This window comes from Drosophila obscura, unplaced genomic scaffold, assembly GCF_018151105.1.
Source record: "Drosophila obscura isolate BZ-5 IFL unplaced genomic scaffold, ASM1815110v1 contig_4, whole genome shotgun sequence".
Classification (NCBI taxonomy): Eukaryota; Metazoa; Arthropoda; class Insecta; order Diptera; family Drosophilidae; genus Drosophila; species Drosophila obscura.
Window position 1 is genome coordinate 7249347 of NW_024542828.1, and position 23972 is coordinate 7273318.

Genomic DNA, 23972 nt, shown 5'->3' on the forward strand with positions numbered 1-23972 from the left:
TTCTCTTGTTGACCCAGGCCGGCGGCGGCGGCGTCGCTCGGACGCTCGCAATGAATGTCATTGGGATTAAGCGCTGGATAAGTTTTTAATTTATTGTGCACACAATACAAGGTCTGCTCCTATAGGTTAAGTGGGGGTTAGGTATATGTGTAGGGGGGGCTATCTTGGTGTGCTTATCGAAGCGTTCCCATCGGCCACGTGCCGTGTCTCACGCTCTGTCCTCTGCCGAGGAAGAGATCTCCTGGCTCTACTTCTTCTCTTCCCTAGCCACTCAGTTCAGCTTGAACTGGCTGGGTTTGGTGCCGGCATGCAGAACCAGGAACTCGGGTGTCATCGGGGCAGTGAGGGTGACCCATGCCTTGGGCACGCCGGCATCATCGCGGGCGGACTGCAGGGCTTGCTGCAGGGCAAAGGCCACCGCGATGGCCACACAGATGGCGGGTTCACCGGTGGCTGGTATAGGATAACTCTCATTGACTTGGTCTACAGTGGGGATATGAAGTTATAAACTCACCCTTTGACCTCATGAACCCAACCTTGTTGGAGCTCTTGGGCAGCATTTCGATGCGCAGATCCACGGGAATGTCCTTGGCGCCCGGCGGCTTGTAGGTCCAGGTGCGGTTCGTGAGGCACTCGCCGGTCTGCTTGTCCACCACAATCTGTTCGCTGGTCCAGTAGCCGAGGCCCATCATGAAGGCGCCCTCGATCTGTCCGATATCCACATTGGGATTGAGACACTCACCCGCATCCTCCAGGAGGTCCACGCGGCTGACCAGATAGTTGCCCGTGAGCACATCAAACTCCACCTCCGTGAGGCAGAGGCCGCACACCGCATAGTTCTCCATGTCGCCCTGTTTGTAATGGTCGCTGGCAATGAGGTTGATCTTCCGGTTGTATGCCTCGTTGATCAGCTGCTGCCAGTTGGAGGGCTTTAGCTCCTCCTTGACTGGTGCCAGGCGGGAGTTCAGCGTATCGCAAGCCTTGCGCACGGCATAGCAGAGGGACTCGCTGCCCACGGAGCCACCTGTACCCATTGCGTTGGCTCCATTGATCGTATCGCTGGCTTCAATGCGCACCTGTTGCATGGGAATGCCCAGCGAGTGTGCCACCACCTGGGATATCTTGGTGTTCATGCCTGGAATGGATGAAAGTTGAGTTAGATTTCCTTCTGTAGAGTGCATGACTTCCATTGTTTCCTGCTTCATTTCACCGAATCTAATGGAGTCTACCTATACTAATCTCAATTGTCGTAGGCATTCACGATGGCATACTCCTAAAGCAGGGAGCGGCACGCAGACACTCACATGTTTTGGTGAGTTCGTGAGCGAAGACAACAGACACGAAGGCAAACACTTTTCTGCCGCTGCGGCAGCCGAGCCGAGTCGAGTCACACGAAGCTTTTACGCTGTTCTAAAGCATGAATCTTTGTCGGAGGGTAGTTCGTAATTTTCTGCTCTGCTGATGCTAATTTGAACATTGAAAGTTTCAGTAGAAAGTACGCTCTGTTCTTTGTGGTCGGAGACTGGCATGTTAGGTACCGTTTGAGGGCAATCCAACACTCACCTTGTCCCATTTCGATGCCTCCGTGGGAGACCACCACAGTGCCATCGCTGTGATAGATGGCTACCGTCGCTGGGTACTGCCCAAAGTAGCCCATCTGGTATTCCATTATAGACAGACCCAAGCCGCGCTTGCGCCAGCGGTTTTCCTTGTTGTAGGCAATAATCTCCGAGCGACGAGCCTTGTAAAGGGTGCCAGCTAGGAATCCAGGCATCATTTCACCTATTTTGTGGTTGGGCAAAATGTTGGCGTAGCGCACATCCGCGGGATCCTGCCCCGTCTCGAATGCGATATGCTCGATGATGTTCTCTATCATGGCGATGCCCTCCAGTGACCCAGGAGCCCGACACGGTGTGTTGCTGGGGGCGTCCGTGTAGACCAGGAAGCCATCCAACTTGTAGTTGTCGCTGAACTCGTAGCAGTTCTTGGACACCGCCACGCCATGGCCCATGTGGGACTCGTTGGACAGGTAGCCTGCGTCCTCGAAGAAGCGACTGACAATGCCCACGATCTTGCCCGACTTCTGGACGAAGAAGTCGTAGTCACAATGGAACGCCCAGCGCTTTCCCAGAGTGCTCATAATGGACTCCAGCGACTGGACCAGGCGCACTGGCCGATTCAGTTTGTGGGCAGCGACAGAAGCGGCCGCAGCGGCGAGGTTGCAGCGGGTGGCTTTGCCTCCGTAGCCGCCTCCGATGCGGCGGGTCTTCACTTGGACCTCGTTGGACCTCAGCTTGAGGATGTTGGCGATGATGTCCTGCGAAAGATCCGTCCACTGGGTGGCTACATGCACTTGCATGCCGCCCTCGAACGGCACTGCCACCGTCGTCTGGGGCTCCATGTAGTAGTGGTACTGCAGCCCCAAGTCTAGTTGGCCGGAGGAACTCAGATCGAAGTGTTCCCCTTCCAGGTCGAGGTGCTCCAGCGTTGACTTGTATCTATGCTCGAGACGATCGCTTTTGGAGGCTCCCACCGAGGCCAGGACATCCTTAAGCGTGGGCAGCACTTCCTTAGCTCCTCCTACATAGCTCAGCTTAACCAATTCTGCTGCGCGTTGGGCCAGGGCGTTGGAGTTGGCCACAATCAGACCGACGGGCTGGTCATAAAACTTGATCTCGCCAGTGGCGAAAATCTCCTCGTCTTGGGCAAAAAACATGGGCTCGCGTGTCTTGGGGCCAATGTAGTTTGGTCCCGGTATGTCCTTGGCATCTAGATATGCCACCACTCCGGGCAGAGCCAGGGCAGGCTGAGGGTCCACCTTAGTGACCTTTGCACCCACTTTTTTAGCGTGCACAAAAGCGGCCCACAATTGATTGCTTTGAGTGGGTAGATCGTTGGCGAAGGTGGCTTCGCCGGAGCACTGGATGAGGCCCTCGTGCTTCTCCGTGGCCTTGGTCACCGGATAGTGCTCCTCGAATGTCTCGAAGCTCTGCTTTCCACTGGACACCGGCCGCTGCAGCAAGGAACCGCCCAGGGCGAAGCGACTGCCCACTCCCTGCTTCCGCTCGGCGGCTGTCTTCAGCAGGAACTTGTAGAAGAGTCCGCAGGCCAGCTTGCGGCGGTACACGGGCGAGGCGTCGGGCAGCACCTCATCGGGCTGCAGGAGAGTCGACAGCTGGCCAAAGGCCTTCTCCACCAGTCCATTCTCATAGGGACTGCGTCCCAGCAGCAGCTTCTCAATGGCCGTGGCATGGACGAACTCCGGGTTGATGCCGCCGAAGCAAATCCTCGCATTCTTCACCTTCGAAGCGTTGTCCAACTCGAGGAGGAACGCGGCATTGACATAGGCATGGGCGTTCTGGGCACGGGGCATGATCTGAGGGTGGGGAAAGAGATGAGTTCCAAAGCCTCCTCGATAGAAGATTCCCTGACGGATCTCACCTTGTAGGAGTCGAACAGGAAGCGATCCTTGGGATAGGCAGGCAGCACGAACCCTCTTATGATCTTGCCCTCCATCGGCGTCTTCAGATAGCTGGCGAGGCTCACAGTCGCCTGCCTCACCACCGACTCCTGGAGAATCACCTGTGCGTCCAGGGCCTCGAGGACGATGAACACGTCGGAGGGGAACTCCGGGTGGGCATGCTTGATGGCCAGATTGCCCGCCAAGGTGCCGGCCTGGGTTAATGCAAAAGAAATTGATAAGAGCGTCGAATGATGCGATAAGTCGAGTAGGTGGAGAGCCAGCTGACGCGCTATCAGGCAGATAACAAGACACTTGTCGACTTACATTGCGCACGGGAACGTTGGCGATCCAATCGAGGTGTTGCCACACCTGGGCCAGGTACTCGAAGCCTCTGGTCTGCTCCAGCTGGCGGCAGATGTCCATCGTCTCTGTGAGGCTCAGGTTGCCGCCAAGAGTAAGGGAGCCGGAGCCGGAGCCAGTGGACAGCTTGTGTCCCTTGAGCTCTGCCAAGCCACCGACATCGATGAATGCCTTGATGTCCGCCCTGCGCCTGTACACCCCGTGGGCCGTGTTGCCGGCCACCAGCATGACGGGCAGCTTCTCTTTGAGAGCGCTCTGCAGGGCGTCAAAGAGCTGGCCGAGGCTCTCCGGCCAGCTCCAGCGGCTGCCGTCCAGGTAGACTTGACTCCCCTTGGGGGTCTGCTTCTTGCAGGTGCCGGCGCACCGTTGGCCCGTCTTGGGGCACTGCTTGGTGCTCAGATCCTCGATGTCCGCGCACTCCGCGGGCACCGCGATGTTGCTGTCCACCGCAAAGGACTTCATGGCATCCAGAATGGGGCGGTAGCCGGTGCAGCGACAGATGTTGCCCCCGAAGGAGTTCTCCACCTCCGCCATGGTCACGCGACCCCCCTTCGACTTGAGCAGCCCGTACATGTTCATGACGATGCCCGGCGAGCAGTAGCCGCACTGGGTGCCGTTCATCTTGGCCAGCCGCTCCTGGATGGCATGGTAGCCCACCCGCTTGTTGCCCAGCCCCTCCGCGGTGGTCACCTCCAGTCCCAGGCAGGTGTTCAGCAGCGTGAGGCACGAGTTTACGGCCCAGGTGCGCACCTCACCCGCTTCCGGATGGATGCCGGTCAGCGTGCACACGCAGACGCCGCATCCCCCCTCCTGGCACATGAACTTCGTCCCCGTCAGACCCGCATTCTCCCGGATGAAGGTGTTCAGCGAGATGTCCGCAGGCAGTGCAGCCAGATTCACTGCAGGCGAGAGAAAATATTGCATCAGATTTAATTTATCTAATCTGCATTTACATTAACCACTTCAAGAAGCCAAAAATGTATGAAACTATTGCCAAATTCAAACGAATATTACCCAATTTGATAATAACTTTTCCATGAATACTTCATAGGAAATAATTCCAAATAATACATGGAAAAGGGTTCACTCAATCACACTCCAAGTGGATTTTGAAGTGATGTGAGACTTACACCGTGATTATAAGAACCCTTGGGCTCAGCATTTTTGCATGCACAAACCATGTGAATAGATTAAAGATATATACTGAATTAATTGGCAGAATCTGTCACTATATCACTATCTTATTATTCAACTAATTAATTCGTTATTGGATAGACACGTCATGTTATACATTGCCAAAGCTCTCTACAGAGTGTAAGCAATTAATCTATCAATAAACTGCTCACATTCTCTCACCTTCATAGCTGGTGCCGTTGATCGTAATGCTGCCAGCCATTATCTTTGTTTTATATAAACCCTTGAAAGGCGCGTCGAGTGTTATTTTGAAATCAATTGAAGTCTTTCCTCGAATTCAAATGTCGTTTGCGGTTTTTGGAGAAAGTTTCGTTCCGTTGTGCACGCTAATCTCCGATCAACTGTAGGTTAGGTCTGTACGCATCAAGCTTTTATGGCCGAGCCCCGGCGCGGCGGCAGCCCAAAATGTTCTCACGAGCTCTCAAGTTCTAGCTGCTGCTCCCGCTCCCGCTCCGGCGCTGGCTCCTAACTACTATTCGATTGAGCGGAGTGCTCTCGTGGTGGTCTCTCTAAATGTACGTACATATGTGTGTGAATCGTTATCGCAAAATTTGTTAGCCACTCTCCGTCATTCTCTGGGTATGCCACTCTCCGTATTGCCCCTCTCTCCTCTCCAGGCATATTTATCAGCATTATCAGCTGTTTGTTTCGCGCTTTCTGTTTTGCTCGGGCTTCTAAACAAAATGCGGAGTGCGTAGTTCTTTTCGTTCTTAAGTGCTGGAAAGAATCGAAAGCTTTAGATTTGCAATATTTCGCATTTCAAGGAATCGAACACGCTCCAGGTACGTATGCATATCCCTCCCCGCATATACGACTACAACGCTCTGTCACTGTGTGCTTGAATTATGTTTTCAATGAGCTTCTTTACTATTTAATTTATTTGAATTAAAATGTTGGATGCTGACTCACTCAAAAGACGATTTTGTATCTGTTAGATAATTTTGTATCTGTAAGATAAGATACTTCTAAGCCTGTAAGATATTATTTTGACTATTAGATACTTTTGTATTTGTAAAATACTATTGTATCTGTGAGACTCTTTTATTGAGACCCAAAAGATTATTTTGTATCTGAGAGATGTATCTTTATGATATCATTGTATCTGTAAGATTAATTTTATAAAAATACACATCCAAAAAATAGTTTTGTATCTGTGAGATACTTTTTTATGTGTAATATATTTTTATAGAGACATATACGTTGTTATCTGTGAGATACTTTTGTATCTGTGAGATACTTTTGTATCTGTTAGATACTTTGTATCTCATAGAGAATTTTTAATCTGTAAGATGCTTTCGTAGCTGTGAGATACTTTTATAGAGATACGCACCCATAAGATACTTTTGTATCTGTGAGATATTTTTGTATGTGTAATATATTTTTATAGAGATATATACGTTGTTATCTGTGAGATACTTTTGTATCTGTTATATACTTTGTATCTCTTACATAATTTTTAATCTGTAAGATGCTGCTGTAGCTGTGAGATACTTTTATAGAGATACACGCCCATAAGATACTTTTTTATAGAGACAGACATCCAAAATATACGTTGTTGTCTGTGAGATACTTTTGTATCTCTTACATAATTTTTAATCTGTAAGATGCTGCTGTAGCTGTGAGATACTTTTATAGAGATACACGCCCATAAGATACTTTTTTATAGAGACAGACATCCAAAATATACGTTGTTGTCTGTGAGATACTTTTGTATCTGTTAGATACTTTGTATCTCTTACATAATTTTTAATCTGTAAGATGCTGCTGTAGCTGTGAGATATTTTTATAGAGATACGCACCCATAAGATACTTTTGTATCTGTGAGATACTTTTTTATGTGTAAGATATTTTTATAGAGACACATCCAAAATATACTTTTGTATCTGTTAGATACTTTGTATCTCTTACATAATTTTTAATCTGTATGATGAAGTTGTAGCTGTGAGATACTTCTATAGAGATACGCACCCATGTACACATCTATTCCATATTTGAAATATCTTCTTTATGAAGTACTAGCAGACCCGCGCGCTTTGCTGCTTACTAAATGCAATTAATGTTTTGGAATTCATCGAAATCAAACAATGATAATCAAAAGCAACAAATATACTTACACAAATAGGCAATTTTTCAGAAAACAGGCAACAGGCGTTGCGGAGCCGCTTACACACCGATTTTTTTCTACATATTTATAGTATAGAAGAAGATGTATCTTCTATCACAAGTATCTTCCATCAGAAGATAACTTACTTGGTTCTTGGTCCTTGGGCGCGGTGATGAGTTCGAGGCGGTGAGTGTATCCGGTCGGAGCTGTCGCTGATGTTGAGGTGTTAAGCATTTAAAAAAGACTCAAGGAAAATGTAAATTCTATGGAGGGTGGAGTCGCCACTTGGCCACTCGACCACTCCATGCCATTCCCTTGTTGTCTCAGGCAATGAATGTCATTGGGATTAAGCGCTGGATAAGTTTTTAATTTATTGTGCACACAATACAAGGTCTGCTCCTCTAGGTTAAGTGGGGGTTAGGTATATGTATAGGGGGGGGCTATCTTGGTGTGCTTATCGAAGCGTTCCCATCGGCCACGTGCCGTGTCTCAAGCTCTGTCCACTGCCGAGGAAGAGATCTCCTGGCTCTACTTCTCCTCTTCCCTAGCCAGTCAGTTCAGCTTGAACTGGCTGGGGTCTGTGCCGGCATGCAGGACCAGGAACTCGGGTGTCATCGGGGCAGTGAGGGTGACCCATGCCTTGGGCACGCCGGCATCATCGCGGGCGGACTGCAGGGCTTGCTGCAGGGCAAAGGCCACAGCGATAGATAGACAGATCGCGGGTTCACCGGTAGCTGAAAAACGAGAACTTTAAGTCACTTGGATTCAAGACGGAACATTCGCTTGTAAGCTTACCCTTTGACCTCATAAAGCCCGCCTTGTTGGGGCTCTTGGGTAGCAGCTCAATGCGCAGATCCACGGGAATGTCCTTGGCGCCCGGTGGCTTGTAGGTCCAGGTGCGGTTCGTGAGGCACTCGCCGGTCTGCTTGTCCACCACAATCTGTTCGCTGGTCCAGTAGCCGAGGCCCATCATGAAGGCGCCCTCGATCTGTCCGATATCCACATTGGGATTCAGACTCTCACCCGTGTCTTCCAGTAGATCCACGCGGTTGACCAGATAGTTGCCCGTGAGCACATCCAACTCCACCTCCGTGAGGCAGAGGCCGCATACCGAGTACGGATCCATGTCGCCCTGTTTGCACTGGTCGCTGGCAATGAGGTTGATCTTCCGGTTGTATGCCTCGTTGATCAGCTGCTGCCAGTCGGAGGGCTTCACCTCCTCCTTGACAGGCTCCAGGCGGGAGTTCAGCGTCTCGCAAGCCTTGCGCACGGCATAGCAGAGGGTCTCGCTGCCCACGGCGCCTCCGGTGACCATTGAGTTGGCTCCATTGATCGTATCGCTGGCTTCAATGCGCACCTGTTGCATGGGAATGCCCAGCGAGTGTGCCACCACCTGGGATATCTTGGTGTTCATGCCTGGAGTGGATAATTCTTTAGTTGAGGAACAGTTTCAGGGCTATCCAACACTCACCTTGTCCCATTTCGATGCCTCCGTGGGAGACCACGACAGTGCCATCGCTGTGATAGATGGCTACCGTCGCTGGGTACTGTCCAAAGTATCCGATTTGGTATTCCATTATAGACAGACCCAAGCCGCGCTTGCGCCAGCGGTTCTCCTTGTTGTAGGCAATAATCTCCGAGCGCCGATCCTTGTAAAGGGTGTTGGCTAGGAACCCAGGCATCATTTCGCCTATTTTATGGGCGGGCAAAATGTTGGCGTAGCGCACATCCGCCGGATCCTGCCCCGTTTCAAAGGCAATGTGCTCGATGATGTTCTCTATCATGGCGATGCCCTCCACAGACCCAGGAGCCCGACAGGGGGTGTTGCTGGGGGAGTCCGTGTAGACGAGGAAGCCATCTAACTTGAAGTTATCGCTGAACTCGTAGCAGTTCTTGGACAGCAACACCACGTGACCGATGGGAGACTCGTTGGACAGGTAGCCTGCGTCCTCGAAGAAGCGACTGACAATGCCCACGATCTTGCCCGACTTCTGGACGAAGAAGTCGTAGTCACAGTGGAAGGCCCACCGTTTGCCAATGGTAGTCATAATGGACTCCAGCGACTGGACCAGGCGCACTGGACGATTCAGTTTGTGGGCAGCGACAGAAGCGGCCGCAGCGGCGAGGTTGCAACGGGTGGCTTTGCCTCCGTAGCCGCCTCCGATGCGGCGGGTCTTCACCTGCACTTCGTTGGACCTCAGCTTGAGGATGTTCGCGATGTTGTCCTGCGACAAGTCCATCCACTGGGTGGCTACATACACTTGTAGGCCGCCCTCGAAAGGCACCGCCACCGTCGTCTGGGGCTCCATGTAGTAGTGGTACTGCAGGCCCATGTCCAGCTGTCCGGAGGAACTCAGATCGAAGTGTTCCCCTTCCAGGTCGAGGTTGTCCAGAGTGGACTTCACCTTCTGCTCGAGACGATCGCTTGACGAGGCTCCTACCTTATCCAGCACATCCTTTAGGGTGGGCAGCACTTCCTTAGCTCCTCCTTCGTAGGTGAGACTCACCAATTCTGCGGCACGATGGGCTAGGGAGTTGGTGCTGGCGACGATCAGACCCACCGGTTGGTTGTAGAACTTTATCTCCCCAGTGGCAAAAAGCTCCTCGTCTTGGGCAAAGAAATGTTGGTCGCGCGTCTTGGGGCCAATGTAGTTTGGTCCCGGTATGTCCTTGGCATCCAAATAGGCCACCACTCCGGGCAGAGCCAGGGCAGGCTGGGCGTCCACCTTGGTGACCTTCGCACCCACCTTTTTGGCTGTGACAAAGGCCGCCCACACCTGATTGTGTTGCGTGGGCAGATCATTGGAGTAGGTTGCCTCGCCGGAGCACTGGATGAGGCCCTCGTGCTTCTCCGTGGCCTTGGTCACCGGATAGTGCTCCTCGAATGTCTCGAAGCTCTGCTTTCCACTGGACACCGGCCGCTGCAGCAAGGATCCGCCCAGGGCGAAGCGACTGCCCACTCCCTGCTTCCGCTCGGCGGCTGTCTTCAGCAGGAACTTGTAGAAGAGTCCGCAGGCCAGCTTGCGGCGGTACACGGGCGAGGCGTCGGGCAGCACCTCATCGGGCTGCAGGAGAGTCGACAGCTGGCCAAAGGCCTTCTCCACCAGTCCATTCTCATAGGGACTGCGTCCCAGCAGCAGCTTCTCAATGGCCGTGGCATGGACGAACTCCGGGTTGATGCCGCCGAAGCAAATCCTCGCATTCTTCACCTTCGAAGCGTTGTCCAACTCGAGGAGGAACGCGGCATTGACATAGGCATGGGCGTTCTGGGCACGGGGCATGATCTGAGGGTGGGGAAAGAGATGAGTTCCAAAGCCTCCCCGGTGGAAGATTCCCTGATGGATCTCACCTTGTAGGAGTCGAACAGGAAGCGATCCTTGGGATAGGCAGGCAGCACGAATCCCCTTATGATCTTGCCCTCCATCGGCGTCTTCAGATAGCTGGCGAGGCTCACAGTCGCCTGCCTCACCACCGACTCCTGGACAATCACCTGTGCGTCCAGGGCCTCGAGGACGATGAACACGTCAGAGGGGAACTCCGGGTGGGCATGCTTGATGGCCAGATTGCCCGCCAAGGTGCCGGCCTGGGTTAATGCAAAAGAAATTGATAAGAGCGTCGAATGATACGATAAGTTGAGTAGGTGGAGAGCCAGCTGACGCGCTATCAGGCAGATAACAAGGCACTTGTCGACTTACATTGCGCACGGGAACGTTGGCGATCCAATCGAGGTGTTGCCACACCTGGGCCAGGTACTCGAAGCCTCTGGTCTGCTCCAGTTGGCTGCAGATGTCCATCGTCTCTGTGAGGCTCAGGTTGCCGCCAAGAGTAAGGGAGGAGGAGGCCAGCTTGTGTCCCTTGAGCTCTGCCAAGCCACCGACATCGATGAATGCCTTGATGTCCGCCCTGCGCCTGTACACCCCGTGGGCCGTGTTGCCGGCCACCAGCATGACGGGCAGCTTCTCTTTGAGAGCGCTCTGCAGGGCGTCAAAGAGCTGGCCGAGGCTCTCCGGCCAGCTCCAGCGGCTGCCGTCCAGGTAGACTTGACTGCCCCTGGGGGTCTGCTTCTTGCAGGTGCCGGCGCACAGTTGGCCCGTCTTGGGGCACTGCTTGGTGCTCAGATCCTCGATGTCCGCGCACTCCGCGGGCACCGCGATGTTGCTGTCCACCGCAAAGGACTTCATGGCATCCAGAATGGGGCGGTAGCCGGTGCAGCGACAGATGTTGCCCCCGAAGGAGTTCTCCACCTCCGCCATGGTCACGCGACCCCCCTTCGACTTGAGCAGCCCGTACATGTTCATGACGATGCCCGGCGAGCAGTAGCCGCACTGGGTGCCGTTCATCTTGGCCAGCCGCTCCTGGATGGCATGGTAGCCCACCCGCTTGTTGCCCAGCCCCTCCGCGGTGGTCACCTCCAGTCCCAGGCAGGTGTTCAGCAGCGTAAGGCACGAGTTTACGGCCCAGGTGCGCACCTCACCCGCTTCCGGATGGATGCCGGTCAGCGTGCACACGCAGACGCCGCATCCCCCCTCCTGGCACATGAACTTCGTCCCCGTCAGACCCGCATTCTCCCGGATGAAGGTGTTCAGCGAGATGTCCGCAGGCAGTGCAGCCAGATTCACTGCAGGCGAGACAAAATATTGCATTTGATTAGAGTCTGAACTGAGGCTGAGTTTATCTAATCGCACTAAGACACTACAACATTTTTAAACACTCTAAATTCGGGGTTACTGTTATACGAGAAATACTCTTCGACTATAATAATATCTGTCTATGAGCGGCACTCAGACACTAACACTAGTGTAATTATTTCCTGTGACTGTCGACACGGGTGGCCAATGGAGATAGCTTTTAAATGAACCTCCAAAATTAGACGTAAACTACACACAGACGAGATGTACATATGTATGTAAATATGTAGTTATTATCTACGAAGATATGCCTATCTAAATTGGCAGAATTTTGTGCATATCATTATGTACGTCTAACAACTTTTCTGTGTGATAAACACAACCATCGAAACAAGTCAAATGGCAGGCGTTGTGTTACCAATTCTGTTGCCTAAATTCTCTACAAGTTTCCGTAGAAAAACAACAAAAACATCAGCGTAAAGCAGGAATATTGAAACATGTTGAAGCGCTATTAATTGTCGTGTGCTTTATCTTTTGGATGACGCTTCAATCAAGCAATCAATTAACTGCCCACACACTCACCGTCATAGCTGGTGCCGTTGATTGTAATGCTGCCAGCCATTATTATCGGTGTCTTATATAATCCCTCGAGTCACTTGGAAGGGGTTGCCTGTATTTATTGTGAAATCAATTGCAGCCTTTCTGCCGTCTGTTCTTGTGGAGTGGCTTCTAGAAACTATTTATTTCACAATGTTAGAGACAAGCGATGCGAACGTTCCGCCGTACGTTGTTCACGCCGATCTCCGAGCTGCTACTGCACGTTAGGGCCATTCGCGACGCGTATTTATTGCGTAGCCGCAAAGGGAGCCCGCCTCGGCTTCGGCTTCGCTGCTCTGGTGGCAACTCTTCTAACTACGTTTCGATCGAGCGGAGAGAACTTTCATGCGTTATATACTTAATCGTTATCGCCCGCCCGCTCTCTTTCAGCAACTCTCCCACTCTCCCACGTTCTGTTTAGATGTAGCCATGAGTATATAAAGCTTTATCGGCTAATTGTTTGTTTAAGATTCTTCTGTTTTGCTCAGGTTTCTAAACAAAATGCGGCAATCGTCTGGGGTTCGGTCAGCAGCACTGGAAAGAGTGGAAAGCTTTTGGCTTGGCTCCAATAACTCATATGCCAAGAAAGCAAAGGGAGCTGAATGAAAGGGGTTTTGTTCGCTTTTTTTTACTGAACGGAATTAAGTCATAAGAAACTCCGACTGATTTATGTAAGCAAATATATTTCACCGAATTCCCCGCAACCAACTAAAATCTCGTAATAAGGCAAACCCAACCACATCCCCACTCAATTCAGGGCAAAATTCTGCACTTGGCTGCCCGCATTCAGGACCACAGTCTCCGGCGTGGTGGGCGCGCCCAGGCGCACCCACTCGCGCGGCAGGCCCGCATCCTGTCGGGCCGATTGAATGGCGTGCTGCATGGCAAAGAGCACGCCCACGGATAGGCACAGGGCTGGCTCGCCCGTGGCCTTGGAGCGCATAAAACCCACCGGATTGGGGCTCTTCTGGAGCAGTTCGATGCGAAAATCGATGGGAATGTCCTTGGCGCCGGGCGGATGGTAGTTCCAGGTGCGATTGGTGAGAATGCGGCCCGTCTGGCGATCGTAGACCAGCAGCTCGGTCAGATAGTAGCCCAGGCCCATGACAAAGGCGCCCTCCACCTGGCCCACATCGATATTGGGACTGAGACTCTCGCCAGCATCCTCCAGGATGTCCACGCGGCGTATCACGTGGCTGCCCGTCAGTATGTCCAGCTCCAGTTCGCTGAGACTCAGCCCGAAGATGCTGTAGCTGGGTATATCGCCCAGCTTGTACGAGTCGCTGGCTATGAGAATAACCGACTGCAGGTAGGCGGCCTGCAGGATCTGCAGCCAGGTGGCGGCTTTGCCCAGTCGCCTCTTGACGGGCTCCAGGCGTTTGTTCAGCGTGTCGCAGGCCTTGCGCACGGCCAGTCCGACCATTTCGCTGCTCATGGAGTTGGCCGTGATCATGGAGTTGGCTCCGCTCACCGTGTTGCTGCTCTCCACGCTCACCCGCTCCAGGGGCACGCCCAGCACGAAGGCCGCCACCTGGGCCGCCTTCGTGTTGATGCCCTGGCCAATCTCGATGCCGCCGTGCGTGACGACCACCGACCCATCCTCGTGGTAAATGGCCACCGTGGTGGGATATGTGAAGCCAACGGTCGTGTTCAGCGGAAACTCCATGAGGGCCAGTCCCAGGCCGCGTTTGCGCCAGCGATTCTGCGCATTGAACAGGTTGATCTGCTCGCGTCGCTTGCGGTAGTCCGTGGTGGCCAGGAACCGGGGCAGCAGCTGCACCATCTTGCTGCCCGATCGCAGATTGACCAGCCGCACATCGGCCGGATCCAGCTGGAGGCTGAAGGCGATGTGCTCCAAAGCTGTTTCCGTCATGGCAATGGCTGCAGCGGGAAGAGCGGAATTAGTTTAGGGCAGGGAAAAGAGTTGTGTTGCCAGGCAGGACTCACCCTCTGCTGTGCCAGGTGCCCGACACCAGGTGGAGCTGGGGGCATCGGTTAGGATGGCACTTCCCGTGGCCTTGTAGTTGGAATTGGTGAGTTTGTAGACATTCCTGAGGGCTGGCATTGTGAGGAAATCGACGACATTCTCGTTGAGATTGCAGCCCGCATCCTCGTAGTAGTTGTTGGTCAGCATAATGATCGATCCGTTGGCACGGGCTCGAAACTCGTAGTCCGAGCGGCAGGCCCAGCGCTTGCCATTGCTCTCCATCATGGATTCGATGGTCTGGACGAATCGGGCGGGTCGGTTGAGCTTGGCGGCGACCAGGGCGGCGGCACAGGCCACAGCATTGGCGCGCGTCACCTTTGCCCCATAGGCACCGCCCACACGGCGCACCTGCAGCTGCACCTTGTTCACGTCCAGCTTGAGCATGTGGGCAATGCTGCCCTGAGTGCCGTCCATCCACTGGGTGGAGCACCACACCTGCAGCACATTGTCCAGGGGCACCACAATCGTTGTCTGCGGCTCCATGGTGAAGTGGTACTGTGACTCCAGCTCGAGAATGCCCCGACCCAGCACATCGCCGGGCGCCAGAGGCGGGCCAGATGCAGAATCCAGATGGGGTAACTCCTTCGGCAGACAGACGATTCGATCCTGCTGCTTGGCGGCCAGCACTTGGCCGATGCTCGTGTAGATCGGCCGCTGATCGTTGGCGTACGTCACCCGCACCAGGGTGGCCGCATGGACGGCCGTGTCCTGCGAGAGGGCCGCAATCACACCCAAGGGTTGGTCGTAGTACCTGACCCGGCCAGCGGCAAAGATCTCGTCCGCGTCTGGGGTCAGCTGGCTGACCGTCTGGAAGCTATTCGTGCCCGGTATATCCTTGGCCGCAAAGAAGGCGACAACGCCCACGCAGCCGAGGGCAGCCGTGGCATCAATCTGCTGGATTGTGGCGCCCACACGCTTGGCCGTGACAAAGGCACAGTGGACGGCATTCGAAGCGGTCAACAGATCGTTCATATAGCTGGCCTCGCCCGAGCACTGCATGAGACCTGCAAAGATCCAAGAGGAAGAACTGAGATGGCGCTCCATCCTCCCATCCTCTCTGTGGCTTCCACGCACCTTCCAGCTTCTGTACTGGCTGTGTGACTGGATAGTTCTGCTTGATCGTCTCGAAGGTCTGACTGCCCGAGGACAGAGCCCGCTCCAGCAGCTGCCCGCCGCTGCGATAGCGTTCCCGCACCAGCTCCTGGGGCGCGGTGGCCAGCAGGAATTTGTAGAGCAGCGCACAGGCCAACATCTCACGGTACTCGGGCGAGGCCTCCGGCGGCCGCTCCTCGGCCTGCAGGCTGCCGCGCAGCTGCTCGAACATCTGGGCGACTGTGGCCGGGTCGTAGAGATCTCTGCCCGGCAGCAGCTGCTCCAGTGGCTGGGCGTGCACGTAGTCGGGTCGAATGTTGCCAAAGCAAATGCGCGCCGAGTGCACAATATGCCGCTGGACGTCCTGCCACTCGACGAGGAATCCCGCATTCACATAGGCATGGACATTCTGCGCTCTGGGCAGGATCTGCAAGCATACAAACCGAATCAAGGGGAGAACTTGTGAGGGAGCTTTGCCACAAGCCTTTACCTTGTAGGAGCTGAAGAGATATCTCTCCCTGGGATAGGCCCGCAGTATGAAGCCGCCAATGACCAGCTTGGGCGTGGCATCGCCCAGATACGTCAGCAGGCTCATCACACGCTGGCTACTGGGACTATCGTAGACCAGCACATTGACATCCAAAGCCTCGAAGGTGATGAACACGTCCGAGGGGAACTCGGGATGCTCCTTCTTGATGCTGATGTTCCCAGCCAGTGTGCCGTTCTGCAGAAAATGTCTATTAATAGCTGCTCTTTCTCTCAGTGTACGCAGCGCTGCTGCATTTGATTTACTAACGCGGCGACAGAAACTTGAGAAAGTTAAATGAATTTCAAGTGATTCGCTAACACAGAGCAGAGTCTATGCGAAAGGAGAAGCCATAGGGAAGGGGAATAAATAAAGTGGAGCTTCTCTTCACAGCACAAGAGTGGCAGAGTGGAAGAGTGGAAGAGCGGAAGAGTATCCCCCAGTTGCAGCCACCAATTAGCTGAATTTATCGCTGACCCAGGCCGAAACGAGTTTCGTGTATTTTATGGAGCGCTCGTGCGTTCTACTCACATTTCGCACTGGGACATTGGCAATCAGGTTGAAGTGCTGCCACAGCTGCGCACAGTACTCGAAGCCCGGCCGCTTGGCGGCAACTAGAAACAGTTCCATGGCATCCGTGAGTGTGAGATTGCCGCCCAGCAGCAGGTGATCCGTCTCGAGGCTGTGCTGCTTCAGCTCTGCCACCGCCTGAACATCGATGTAGTGACGAATGCCTCTGGGCCGCCGATAGACCCCGTGCGCCGTGCTGCCAGCCACCAGCATGAAGAGCTCGCCACTGGCCACCTGGCCGAGAGCCGAGAAGAGTTCCGTCAGCGTCTTGGGCCAATGCCAGTGGGCTGGCGCCGGGTCCTGCCTGCGCCGCGCCGGACGCGAGCAGCTGCCCTGGCAGGATTGTCCCGTGCGGGGACACAGCAGCTCGAAGGAGTCCTCAATGTCCACACACTCCGCGGGCACCGCAGTGTCGCTGTCCACCGCAAAGGACTTCATGGCATCCAGTATGGGGCGGTAGCCGGTGCAGCGGCAGATGTTGCCACCGAACGCGTCCTCCACTTGGGCCATGGTCACCTGGCCCTGGTGCTGCTCCAGCAGCCCGTACATGTTCATCACGAATCCCGGCGAGCAGTAGCCGCACTGGCTGCCATTCAGCTGGGCCAGACGCTTCTGTATCGGATGGTAGCCGCTCAGTCGATTGCCCAGTCCCTCGTCCGTGATGATATCCACATCGTCGCAGGTGTTGAGCAGCGTCAGGCACTTGAAATAAACTTTTATTAGCAGCTTGGCGGCATCGGGTGAAAGGAAAGCCAATCCCAGTCCCTGTCGCTGTACTTACAGAATTTGCTGCTCTTGGCTGCACCTCGTTGGTGGCCGGATGACGTCGTCGTATGACACACACACAGGAGCCGCAGCCGCCCTCCAGGCACATGTACTTGGTGGCCGTCAGCTGGAGATGCTGGCGGAGGAATGCGTTGAGGGTGAGGTCCGGGGCATAGTCCGTCGCCTGCACCTCGTAGGGGAAGCCATTCACGCTGAATTTGATGCTCATCGCTGCAGAGTCGCCGGCCAAATGGTGCCCAGCTCTTGGCCATTCGCTTCTATATCAAAGCCGCTGGCTGAAACCTGATTACCCCGTTAATTAGGCTAAACGGGTTCCCAGCAGAGCGTTCGTCACCAAAGCAGGCACTGTGCGAAATCTTCAAGCTAATCGCAGCAGCCCACCACCCCACAAAGTGCATTCGAAATGGGGTAACAATGGGGTACCCTTTGGGGTACAATGCATAGTAAATATATTTGAAGTAAATGTGGAAAAGAGAAAAACAAAGGAAAACCCATTCAAAATTAGAAACTACTTGAGCCGAAAGCTGGTCGCCTCATGTCCCGCATTCAGCACCAAAGTCTCCGGCGTCGAGGGTGCGCCCAGACGCACCCACTCGCGCGGCAGGCCCGCATCCTGTCTGGCCGATTGCAGGGCCTGCTGCAGGGCAAACACCACACTCACGGCCAGGCAACAGGGCGGCTCCCCAGTGGCCTTGGAGCGCATAAAACCGGGCCCATTGGCATTGGGTTTCTGGGCCAATTCAATGCGAAAATCAATGGGTATATCCTTGGCGCCGGGCGGCTTGTAGTTCCACGAGCGGTTCGTCAGCAGGCGGCCCGTTTCGCGATCGTAGATCAGCAGTTCGCTGAGCCAGTAGCCCAGGCACATGACAAAGGCGCCCTCCACCTGCCCAATATCGATGAACGGACTGAGACTCTCGCCAGCATCCTCCAGGATGTCCACGCGCTTGATTTGATTGTTGCCGGTGAGCACATCCAGCTCGATTTCGGTGAGCGCCATGCCGTACACGTGGTAGTTCTCCATGTCCCCCGCTTTGTAGTGATCGGAGGCAATCAGATTGATGGACTTGGCATAGGCAGCCTCCACGGTCTGCACCCAGCTGTCGCCGCTCTTCTTCACCGGCTGCAGGCGGCCGTTGAGGGTCTCGCAGGCTTTGCGCACGGCAAAGCAGAGACTCTCGCTGCCCACGGCCCCGCCAGTGACCATCGAGTTGGCCCCATTGATGGTGTCCGAAGATTCCACCTTGATGAAACCCAAATCGATGCCCAGCGTATAGGCAGCCACCTGAGCCACCTTGGTGTTCATTCCTGCCACGATAACAGCGGATATTAATGGAGGAAATCATTCTCTAGAGTTGTCTCTATTCACCTTGACCCATTTCAATGCCTCCGTGGGTGACCACAACAGTGCCATCCACATGGTAGATGGCCACCGTGGCGGGATACTGGCCAAAGTAGAAAATGGGATAGTCCATTACGGCCAGGCCCAGGCCGCGCTTCAGCCAGCGGTTCTTGGCATTGTGCTCCTCGATCTGCTGCTTCCTGGCGTGGTACTCCCGCGACGCCAGGAACTGCGGCAACAGCTCCGACATTTTGTTTGTGGCAGCTATGTTGAACAGTCGCACGGCTGCCGGATCGCCTTGCACCTCGAAGGCCACATGCTCAATGATGTTCTCCATCATGGCAATGCCCTCCACCGAGCCCGGTGCCCGACACCAAGTGGAGCTGGGCGCATCTGTCATCACCGCGTTGCCATTGTTCTTGAAGTTGACGCCAGTGAAGTCGTAGCAATTGGTGGCCGTCAGTGTCGAGTGGCCCTCGATGGGACTCTCGTTGTTCACCCAGCCAGCATCCTCGTAGAAATCGTTCGACAAGCCAACAATCTTGCCGTTGGCCTTCACGTGGCACTGATAGTCGGAGCGACAGGCCCAGCGCTTGCCATTGCAGTCCATCATCGACTCCAGAGACTGCACAAAGCGCACAGGACGATTCAGCTTATGGGCAGCCAAAGAAGCGGCGCAGGCCAGCTGGTTGCCGCGGGTTATCTTGCACACATAGCCACCGCCCAAGCGACGCACCTGCCAGGAGGATTAGTTATCGATGAGCTTAGGAATTGAAAGGAATAAAAGCCCACCTGTAGCTGCACATCCTTGGCCTTCAGCTGCAGCATGTGGGCGATGACAGCCTGCGTGTGGTCCATCCACTGCGTAGCCGAGAAGACCTTCAGGCCGTCCTCAAAGGGAATGACCACCGTCGTTTGGGGCTCCATGGTGAAGTGATACTGCAGGCCCATCTGGAATATGCCTCTGACTTCCACGTCGGGAGTGTCGGAGAATGTCACCTCGTTCAGCTCCGATTTGGCCACAGCAATGATGCGTGAAGGATCCGGAGAGTCGCCGGCAAAGACATCCTCGATGCTGGGCATCAACTGGAAGTCCGCGTTCGCCTTAGAGTAGGTGATCTTCACCAGCTTTGCAGCGCGCTGAGCCTGATCGGCAGTGAGGGCTACCATTACACCCGCAGGTTGTTCCGAGTGCCGCACCATGCCGGAGCAGAAGATCTCCTCCGCCTGGTAGCCAAAGCTTGGCTCGCAGAAGGTGTTTGTTCCCGGTATATCCTTGGCACTGTAGAAGGCAATCACCCCAGGCTGCTGCAGCGCCTCTTTGGCATCAATGGCATCGATGGTGGCTCCCACCTTGGTCGCGCCCACGAAGGCGCAGTACACGGTGTTGGACGCGGTCAGCACATCGTTCATGTAGGTCGCTTCCCCCGAGCACTGGATCATGCCCTCCACCTTCTGCACGGCCTGTGTTACGGGATAGTTCTGCTTCTGGGTCTCGTACACCTGCACACCCGACGATAATGGACGCTCAAGGATCTGACCGCCGCTCTTGAAGTTATCCGCGACCTCCGCGTTCGGGGCATGCTTCAGCAGAAACTTGTAGAGCAATCCGCAAGCCAATTTGGAGCGGTAGGCGGGACTGGCGTCGGGCAGCACCTCGTCCGGATTGAACTGGCTGGGAAGCGTGTCGAAGGTCTGCTCTATGAGTCCACTCTCGTAGGGACTGTGGCCCACCATCAGCTGCTCGATGGCAGTGGCGTGCACGAAGTCGGGTCGAATGCCGCCAAAGCAAATCCTGGCACTCTTCACCTTCGCACCGCTGTCCAACTCGAGCAGAAAAGCAGCATTGACATAGGCGTGGGCATTCTGGGCACGAGGCATGATCTGCGCAGCAGGAAAGGACTTTTATGAGAAGCGAAAGGGGAACCCTGGAGCACAATCACCTTGTAGGAGTCGTATATAAACTTATCCTTGGGATAGGCGGGCAGCAGGAATGCCTTGATGACCAGTTTCCTGTTGGAATCACTCAAGTAATCCCCCAGGGAGAGGGTCTGCTCTTCGGTGGCGCTCTTCATGGCCAGAACCTTGGCATCCAAAGCCTCAAGGGAGAGAAAGACATCCGAGGGGAACTCGGGATGTTGTTTCTTGATCGAAATGTTTCCAGCCAAGGTTCCCGACTGCAAGAAAGAGCAATTATTCCTCCGATGACTGTCCCTGGGAACTGACTCCACACTCACATTCCGCACGGGGACATTCGCAATGAGGTCCAAGTGGTTCCACAGCACCTCCAGATACTCGAAGCCCGGCTGCTTGGACGTCGTGCGAAGGATGTCCATGGTCTGGGTCAGACTGAGGTTCGCTCCCAGCTTCAGCTGCTGCCCCTCAGTGCTGTGCCCATGCAGCTCCTCCACCCCAGCCACATCAACGAAGTGCTTAATGTCCGTCGATCGCCTGTAGACACCGTGCGCCGTGTTGCCAGCCACCAGCATGAATTGGTCTGCCTCTCCGATCTTGTCCAGCGCCTCGAACAGCTCCGTCAGGGTCTTCGGCCAGTGCCACTGGCTGCCGTCCTCGTAGAGCAAAGTGGAACGGTGGCAGCTGCCGCTGCAGGGCTCCCCCGTCCTGGGACAGTTGCGCGCCTCCAGGTTCAGATCCTCGATGTCCGCACACTCCGCGGGCACCGCAATGTCGCTGTCCACCGCAAAGGACTTCATGGCATCCAGTATGGGGCGGTAGCCGGTGCAGCGGCAGATGTTGCCTCCGAAGGCGTTCTCCACTTGGGCCATGCTCACCTGGCCCTGGTGCTGCTCCAGCAGCCCGTACATGTTCATCACGAATCCCGGCGAGCAGTAGCCGCACTGGGTGCCATTCATCTTGGCCAGACGCTTCTGAATGGGATTGTAGCCGGTGCGCTGGTTGCCCAACCCCTCGGCAGTGACGATCTCCAGCTGGGCGCAGGTATTCAGCAGCGTGAGGCACTAGACAGAGAGAACACAAACGATTTGTGGTTAGAGGTTGAGTGGATGACTCGATGGGATCTGTTCAAACCGAATTGACGGCCCAGCTGCGGGTTGCGTTGCGCACCACGCACACACAGGCTCCACATCCGCCTTCCTGGCACATGAACTTCGTGGCCGTCAGCTGGGCATGCTCCCGTATGAAGGTGTTCAGAGTGATGTCCGGGGGGAGATTGGTGAGATTCACTGTGCAAAATAGAGGGAGAGAACAGGTTAATTTGTGCCAAATGAATGGCCTAGAGGGCCAACGATTGCGTGCACTTGCATCTGCTTTTGTGCCAGACTTTATTCGTATTATTGTCATTATTATCTCAAGATAACACATATCATATTAAATGACATATGATCATATTAGTTCACCCCTACAATTTGTTTACATCAGAGACGCATATTCGCTTTTCCGAGTACAGTACGCAACTGGAGACTATAGCAAGGGGAATACAAAATAAATATGAAAACTCAATGCGGATGGATGGCCTTTTTCGCTAATAAATAGATAACGAAATGATGTTACGATTAAGATATGAAGCAAACACAGTAAAGAGTTCGTTCTGATTTCCAGTACTTTCATCTATGGCTAGGAATGGAATTTCTTTACACTATTAAATTTATCTTAGATGGTTCGAAAGCATAAAAAAACGAGAAGGAACGTGTGAGTCGCTTCTGGGGACCCGACTCTACTTATACCCGAACTCAGTCAGTATATACATTTTTGAGCTTATGATTTTTTAGAATATTAAAATTTAAAAAAAAATGTACATTTTAAATTTTTTTGCTACATCTGTTATCTACATCTACATCTACAATGTATATTTTACATCTAACATGAAGATTATAGATGTACCATTCATATTCTACATCTCCTCCGCTAGTGGTTGTTCGCGCACTGAACGCTCCAGAGTGTGCGAGCGAGAAGGAAAATGAGTTGCGTTGTTGTGGGCAGGAGGCGGCAGGGGAAGCAACAGAAAATTAATTTCTTCATTCTGGCTGTAATTGTGATCCGATCTGATTCGGGTTTGGCAAATTTTGAAATAAACTTGTAGCAGTGTGATATCACATGAGTCTGGAAACCAAATTTGGTTGCTCTAGCTCTTATAGTCTCTGAGATCTAGGCGCTCATCGAGACGGACAGACGGACAGACAGACAGACGGACCAGACAGACATGGCTCTATCGACTCGGCTATTGATGCTGATCAAGAATATATATACTTTATGCGTTACACACATCCACTTTTACCACAAATCTAATATACCCCTTAACTCTTTTTTGAGTACGGGTATAAAAATTAAAAATGAATTAAGGGATGTACTTCCTATGATTGTATCCATGGTTCTACTTTTTACACTATTTATATACATACATATACATACATATACATACATATACATACATGTATATATATATATATATATATAAAATATAATATATTTATTTATTTATTTATAGAGTTACAAACTAATAGCCTAGCTTAATATAAAATATTTTTATCATAATTTCTTTGTTTACCTAGCGTAACTAACGATCTTTCTCACTATTTCATGTGAAACTCACCCGTGTACGGCTGTCCATTAATTGTGAATTTCGTAGTCATTTTGCTGGTTAACACAACACAACAGAAACACTTAAATATCAGCTGCTGATATTTTTTCTATAAATAATTCAATTAGTTGCGACTTTTAAAATATTTTCAAATATTTTCCGTTTGGCGTTCGTTCCACTGCGAAATGCCTTCTTGCCTCAAGCACTGCCGTTGCTTAACTGAACGAACGAACGAACCAATCGATTCGATCTCCTCTTGACGATCTGTTCAACAGAATTTGATTGCGATTTTTGTGACAGCCGTAGATAAATGTCAGTTGGACGGGAACGCTGTATAAATTAACAATAATTTAGTTAAATTTTCATGCCGCGCGATCGGCAATAATTGCAGTCTATCGCTTCGGCGGCTCCGTTACGTTTCAGCTGCTCCATGGAAACTGGCTGCGACTGCCGGCCCGCTGGCTTCTGAAAATATTTCTTTGCCTTTTTTTTTTGCCATTCGTCAGCTGTTTTTTGTTGCTAACTTTTGGCCGCTGTGCCTAGTCACGATACATGCAAGAATAGCAAAAAAAAAAAAACAAGAGAAAATAGGTCAAGCTTTGGCGCAACGAAGCAGGGAATACACTTTGCCAGGGAATGATTCGGGATCGGATAAACAAGTGACCTTCTTGGCTTCGGGAAAAAACAGACCGAGACTTTGTAGTTGTAAGCTAATGACAATTAAGAGAGCGTTCTCCTTGGCTTATGAGATTAAATTAAATTCTT

At 53.0% G+C, this 23972-nt stretch overlaps 4 protein-coding genes across 4 annotated transcripts; all 4 read right to left on the reverse strand.

Annotated features, from left to right (window-relative positions):
- Positions 1 to 66: 66 nt before the first annotated feature.
- Positions 67 to 5373, reverse strand: LOC111082032 (indole-3-acetaldehyde oxidase-like). Its single transcript, XM_041594917.1, has 6 exons — positions 5180 to 5373; positions 3788 to 4722; positions 3442 to 3675; positions 1564 to 3376; positions 515 to 1135; positions 67 to 453 (listed from the first exon to the last, which is right to left on the reverse strand). Exons 1-6 carry the CDS (start codon positions 5217 to 5219, stop codon positions 272 to 274), a joined length of 3825 nt encoding a protein of 1274 aa, XP_041450851.1. The 5' UTR covers positions 5220 to 5373; the 3' UTR covers positions 67 to 271.
- A 2094-nt stretch (positions 5374 to 7467) lies between these two features.
- LOC111065893 (indole-3-acetaldehyde oxidase) lies at positions 7468 to 12578 on the reverse strand. The gene is made up of 6 exons (XM_022354335.2): positions 12332 to 12578; positions 10817 to 11739; positions 10471 to 10704; positions 8593 to 10405; positions 7917 to 8537; positions 7468 to 7855 (listed from the first exon to the last, which is right to left on the reverse strand). The coding sequence occupies exons 1-6, from the start codon at positions 12369 to 12371 to the stop codon at positions 7674 to 7676; spliced, it is 3813 nt and encodes a 1270-aa protein (XP_022210027.2). The 5' UTR covers positions 12372 to 12578; the 3' UTR covers positions 7468 to 7673.
- A 434-nt stretch (positions 12579 to 13012) lies between these two features.
- On the reverse strand, positions 13013 to 17554 carry LOC111067122 (xanthine dehydrogenase). Its single transcript, XM_022356177.2, has 6 exons — positions 17303 to 17554; positions 16483 to 17223; positions 15916 to 16149; positions 15408 to 15852; positions 14294 to 15337; positions 13013 to 14227 (listed from the first exon to the last, which is right to left on the reverse strand). The coding sequence occupies exons 1-6, from the start codon at positions 17513 to 17515 to the stop codon at positions 13095 to 13097; spliced, it is 3810 nt and encodes a 1269-aa protein (XP_022211869.2). The 5' UTR covers positions 17516 to 17554; the 3' UTR covers positions 13013 to 13094.
- Positions 17555 to 17716: 162 nt separating this feature from the next.
- Positions 17717 to 23618, reverse strand: LOC111067132 (indole-3-acetaldehyde oxidase). The gene is made up of 7 exons (XM_022356186.2): positions 23220 to 23618; positions 21698 to 21852; positions 20887 to 21627; positions 20593 to 20826; positions 19442 to 20533; positions 18677 to 19385; positions 17717 to 18615 (listed from the first exon to the last, which is right to left on the reverse strand). The coding sequence occupies exons 1-7, from the start codon at positions 23257 to 23259 to the stop codon at positions 17816 to 17818; spliced, it is 3771 nt and encodes a 1256-aa protein (XP_022211878.2). The 5' UTR covers positions 23260 to 23618; the 3' UTR covers positions 17717 to 17815.
- Positions 23619 to 23972: the final 354 nt, after the last annotated feature.

Coding starts and splice junctions, on each gene's coding strand:
- LOC111067122 (XM_022356177.2), bottom strand. CDS start 17,515: ATGAGCATCAAATTCAGCGTGAATGGCTTCCCCTACGAGGTGCAGGCG. Junction 16,150..16,482: donor CCAATGTCCCAGTGCGAAAT/GTGAGTAGAACG, acceptor CATTTTCTGCAG/AACGGCACACTGGCTGGGAA. Junction 15,338..15,407: donor GCCAGTACAGAAGCTGGAAG/GTGCGTGGAAGC, acceptor GGATCTTTGCAG/GTCTCATGCAGTGCTCGGGC.
- LOC111065893 (XM_022354335.2), bottom strand. CDS start 12,371: ATGGCTGGCAGCATTACAATCAACGGCACCAGCTATGACG. Junction 10,705..10,816: donor CCAACGTTCCCGTGCGCAAT/GTAAGTCGACAA, acceptor GCATTAACCCAG/GCCGGCACCTTGGCGGGCAA. Junction 10,406..10,470: donor TCCTGTTCGACTCCTACAAG/GTGAGATCCATC, acceptor CCCCACCCTCAG/ATCATGCCCCGTGCCCAGAA.
- LOC111082032 (XM_041594917.1), bottom strand. CDS start 5,219: ATGGCTGGCAGCATTACGATCAACGGCACCAGCTATGAAG. Junction 1,136..1,563: donor AGGCATCGAAATGGGACAAG/GTGAGTGTTGGA, acceptor CATCCATTCCAG/GCATGAACACCAAGATATCC. Junction 454..514: donor TGGGTTCATGAGGTCAAAGG/GTGAGTTTATAA, acceptor ATCCTATACCAG/CCACCGGTGAACCCGCCATC.
- LOC111067132 (XM_022356186.2), bottom strand. CDS start 23,259: ATGACTACGAAATTCACAATTAATGGACAGCCGTACACGG. Junction 21,628..21,697: donor GCAGCTGGGCCGTCAATTCG/GTTTGAACAGAT, acceptor CTCTCTGTCTAG/TGCCTCACGCTGCTGAATAC. Junction 20,827..20,886: donor CGAATGTCCCCGTGCGGAAT/GTGAGTGTGGAG, acceptor TCTTTCTTGCAG/TCGGGAACCTTGGCTGGAAA.